This window comes from Morone saxatilis, unplaced genomic scaffold (genome assembly GCF_004916995.1).
Source record: "Morone saxatilis isolate NCDOM2014 unplaced genomic scaffold, NCSU_SB_2.0 Contig2, whole genome shotgun sequence".
Taxonomy (NCBI): Eukaryota; Metazoa; Chordata; class Actinopteri; family Moronidae; genus Morone; species Morone saxatilis.
In genome coordinates this window covers 18,916,150-18,920,843 of record NW_023339762.1, presented here as the reverse complement: position 1 = coordinate 18,920,843, position 4,694 = coordinate 18,916,150, and the positions used below count along the sequence as shown (strand labels likewise).

Sequence of the window (4,694 nt, the reverse complement as noted above, 5' to 3'; positions counted from 1 at the left end):
CGTTACGCTGCATAACTGCAAACTCTGTATCTGTATGTCTCCCCTATACGGTAGTGCTTGTACACAAAAATGCAGCATATCCAACACTGCCTTTTAATCGTGTTTCCTTCTCAGGGAGCCATTTCTTCCCTTCCTCGCTCTAAACAGGCTTTCATGCAAACATTTCTCCCCCACTGTGCTTGCTCTAAACCAGATATGACGTCCTTACTGCCCACTGTATCAGCATGTGTTTTGGAATGATGAGTCTCAACATCTGCCTAAACAGCACAATAGGTTTCTCATGCTCTGTCTCACAGAACACTGTGCCATGTTGTGCTGATGGTTTCATTCATTTACACCATTCTTCTTCCAAATTGTTCTACCATGGACTTAAAATGAAATTTGTATTTTAATTATGATTAGAAAGTTAATTTAGCTCCTTTTAAATCTCAGGGATGTCCATTTAAAACACATTACTTCCTCTCTGGTCTGGGAGATAACAGAACTCACATAAACTTCCAGGTACGATAACAAGCAAGGTCCCTTGTTAATTTACACTGAACTGCAAATACTTTCCACTGGACCATCAATTCAAGGCCTTGGTTAAGCAAACGTAGCAGCTGACAGCGACATAACAGATTAAACTGGACAAAAGCCAAAATATTTAGCATACTTTATCTCAAGGACAGGAAGATAAATCGATGCATGGTCAAATGTAATAAATGTAAGATCATTTCATGTAGTTCAGACAGTTCAAATGTTTCTGAACCGTTACTGTTGAATACAAATAATTGTCCTCTTTATTGTGGGTTAGATGTAGATGCTGAAACTGGGAAGTTTTTAGAGGAAAAACAAAGCCAGCACTAGTTAACGGTATTTTTACTGCCAACTGTCAACCTGTCCAGCTGAGTCTCAAGTAGTGACGTGTTCAGAGCTGACAGACTGAAACCGTGGTGACGTGGGTTCAGGCAGCCGAGAACACACTATGACCACAAGGAACAGATCAGATCACCATGGTTACCCAGTGTAATAAGGTCAGTGTGTGACGCTGGATGTTACCATCTTAGCTACTACTGGAAGGTTTCCACTTGCAGTCAGTTGTAAATCTAGTTTCTTGGACTGCTGTTCAGCAGAGCACATAATAGCACACTGATTCCTTAATTGGCTGCTTTAATCTAGTACATTCTTAATGAACTCTTAAGTCGCACAGTGGGCAATCCAAAATTTTACTGAAGCATGTCATGGCACATTTACAGAGAGCCCTTTAGTAAAAAACCGTTTCCCTGCAGACACATTTTCTAATGACAAAACAATCTATGGTGGCTAAAAATAGCCCCATTCAGCAGTCCAGCTTTAGAAGACTAGAGGGCAAATCGTGACAATTACACAGCAGAAAATTAACTTTCGCACTCAAAAAAAACAATCACAACAACTGGTGTGATAAAAAACACTTTATTTCCATACCAAGATAGTACAGGGACAAATTTATTGGTTTAATTATTTGCTGAAAACAACTCAAACATACACATCGAACTGAGTCAGCACTGATTTTAGCATGTCAAAGAAATATCTGTAATAGCTCAGGTGTAATAAAACTTACACTACTGGATCTTCCTTGGCAAAAAAAACACTTTGCTTAAAACATCATGAAAATACGTAAGCCAATAATAACCCTGCAACAATAACTCCCCAGAGCATCCGTAAAAATGTTCTCACGAAGGACTGAAGACTTTTAATTGCATGAAAAGGTGCAGTGGTTTTTCCAGTAGTTCACAAGGAAAAGTCTAATAAAAGGTTGAGTGTTTTAATTAAATCTGACTGTACAACAAGTCTTACCCAGATTCTGTTCATGTGTATTTTCTCAGGAAGCCATCCTCTGCAAAAAGCATGAACTTGAAGCCAGTATATACAAGATTTTGAGACATTTTCTGCCACACCCACACTTCACTCATGCCAGAACCCATAACTGAGCTGCTACATAAGTTAAGCTAAGGTTACAAGTTAAAGAGCATTGTACTCCACACACTTTGATGGGACAGTTGTGAAGTGTTTTTGACAGATGGTCATTAGCCTCTTCAGTCCCTGTAGAAAGAAACACAAACAAGGAAATTAAGTTAGCAAGTAATGTGTAAAATTGGACAAATCCCACCTGCTAATAATCCTAACCTCCTCTAGAAACATCAGTCAGTTTAATGCACCGTTATAAGATACGACAATTGTAATATAGCAGATGTAGTGACTGTACACTGAACAGAATAATTCTGCAAACTTTCCATACCATACAGGCAAAATTTGAATACCAGTCATTCATTTATGTTACTGTATGTGGCTACGGTATATGAATTGTCAATGTGTGTCTTTCTGATTTTAGAAACAGTTTCACATAGCGCACATAAATGTTACATAAATAAATTTAAAAAAACCTGTGCACCTCTACTAAGCCTCCTCTAAGTAATCAAAAAAACTATGGGAATAAAGATCAATCTTGAGAATGAAATTTGTCATGCACAGTTGACTATAGTCTGAATATGGCATTTTAATAAATATTATAAATTAATATATATAAATCAATGGTAACAAATAATAATAATAGAAAAATGCTTTGTCGCTGAGCATGAGCTGTCATGTTTTGTAACTCCAATACATTTAACTGTGAAATGTGGCCACATGGTGTCCAACTTGACTTTAATCTAGAGGATACACCAAAGATGAAAATGATTAATTCCTACTCTAAGAGTGTAAAGATCTTGAAGTTATTATTAGCTTGTATTTGATCTTGAGGGTCACTGTCACAGATACTAATCCCAACCTAATAGAGACTTATACTACCTGTAGGGAACAGTCTTATAGTCTCACCTGGATGTATTTTCTCTGTGTCTCATCGTTGAGAACGTGGGCCACGTGCTTGGAGAAGATCTTCTCTCGCCCAGTACGAGCGTGGATACCCACCATTGTCACACCGATAGGCCAGGGAGCATTACCAATGGCCATCTGCAAATAAGCATCATTTGCCTGGACAAAAGGTTGAATTAAGTTAATACATTTGTAAATAATGCTAACACGGTAAAACCACAAAAAAACACTGCTATAAAGATAATATACCTTGACATATTCTCTCTCCAACATGAATTTAATGATGTCTGTGATGGACTCTTTGATGTCAGCTGGTAAACTCTGAAAGTGATAATAGAGAGATTACAACTATTACAAATGAAATTGATATCAAACCCTACACACATTTTACCATCTCCACAAACGTTACCTTCTTCCTGAGCTTCCTGAAGAGAGGTTTGAGGTAAGACTCAGTCTGCGAGTGGGTTGCACTGGCCAGCTTGCCCTGCACACTTCGCTTCACATGGTCCTCACGACTGTTTAGATCTTTGGCCCAAACACCAAGAAGAAACTAGAATATCCACAGGAAAAAATGTGGCTGTTAACAAAGAATTGAAATAGTGACAGACACTAGATAAATTGTGATTATTTGTTTTGACTACTACCATCCACCAAAATGACCTATAATATCTCTTCATCTATTTAACACCAATGCATATTACTGTAAATTAATTTAAAAAAACAACATGAAGAGCAGCCACAGTAGTGGTATAAACATTATCTATCCAACAGCTCCCTCTAGATCAAAAGCAAAGCATTATTTTTTTGCCTTACCCTCAAAAACTTGTCGATAACATCCTGGTCTCCATCATCATCTCCCGTGCCCAGGGTTTTACCAAGAGCCTAAAGAAAAGTTTCAGTATCAGATTATAAGCAGAATCATTACATACTAAAGATGACAAGCATATTTAACACAATTTATAAAATGCATAACCCATAGAAATGTTGCAACTCCGAGTTTGTGATTACTGTGAATGTTACAATATTCTAGTGACTACAAAACTAGTACTATACCAATAAATTGCTCATAACTTGATACCACCAAAAAAATCTTGACTTTCTTAACTCTGCGTTGTACCTCCAGTTCTTCTATAGTGGTGTTTTCTTCATGCACTTTCAGGTCGTGCTGTGTGTCCACTTCTCCTGGCTCTGTTCCTCCAACAATCTCATTCAGATACTGCGCGTCAATCTTGTCCATGGCCGCTTTGAGGTCATTCCTCAAGCCCTAGACCACAGAGGTAACATTAAACAATGTCAATCAGCACACTGTGCTTAAAAATTAGAACAATAACTAGGGATGTAATGATAACTTACAATTCGATACAACAAAACGATTTTGGGTTCACAATTCTTTTTTATGTAAAATGAGACTGACGACAATTTATAACTGACAAAGGTTCATTAATTTCTCTATCAAAATACATTTCCTCTTATAATTTATTTATCAAATTAAAGAATCCTTTATTTCTGAGGAATGGTATAAGCTTCGCAAAACTAAGCGTGTTTCCTTTTATAAGTGAAACTGAAAATATACTCCTGTCTACAGAAAACTGTCTCACATATCTTGCCATGTTATCCGTCGTTTATCTTCTGACTTAAGCCAGAAAGCTGCAACACCACTGATTTTAAACAGCAGTGTCCTAAAGTCTTCACGTGTGGCCGCCATGTCTTTACATCAGGGTGCGAACTACAGGGGAGCCAGGGGGGTGCTCGGCTCGGGTCGGGTCTTTAAAATATGGACAATCTCAGCCCCTCCAGAATTTTGCTGGTTTTTTTTGGGATTGTTGCGGGCTAAAATGTCTGATTTCACCACAACTTTTCTA

At 37.8% G+C, this 4,694-nt stretch overlaps 1 protein-coding gene across 2 annotated transcripts in view; it reads right to left on the bottom strand.

The window, feature by feature from the left end:
• Positions 1 to 1,415: 1,415 nt before the first annotated feature.
• prpf18 (PRP18 pre-mRNA processing factor 18 homolog (yeast)) overlaps positions 1,416 to 4,694 on the bottom strand; it is a 7,359-nt gene continuing 4,080 nt past the window's right edge. For both annotated transcript variants that reach the window (XM_035665304.1, XM_035665305.1), the window contains 6 exons: positions 3,950 to 4,096; positions 3,646 to 3,714; positions 3,242 to 3,382; positions 3,082 to 3,153; positions 2,836 to 2,991; positions 1,416 to 2,061 (listed from right to left, as the gene is read on the bottom strand). In XM_035665304.1, the coding sequence (XP_035521197.1) occupies positions 1,981 to 2,061; positions 2,836 to 2,991; positions 3,082 to 3,153; positions 3,242 to 3,382; positions 3,646 to 3,714; positions 3,950 to 4,096 (666 nt within the window). In that variant the 3' untranslated portion in view covers positions 1,416 to 1,980. The remainder of the gene's footprint in view (positions 2,062 to 2,835; positions 2,992 to 3,081; positions 3,154 to 3,241; positions 3,383 to 3,645; positions 3,715 to 3,949; positions 4,097 to 4,694) is intronic.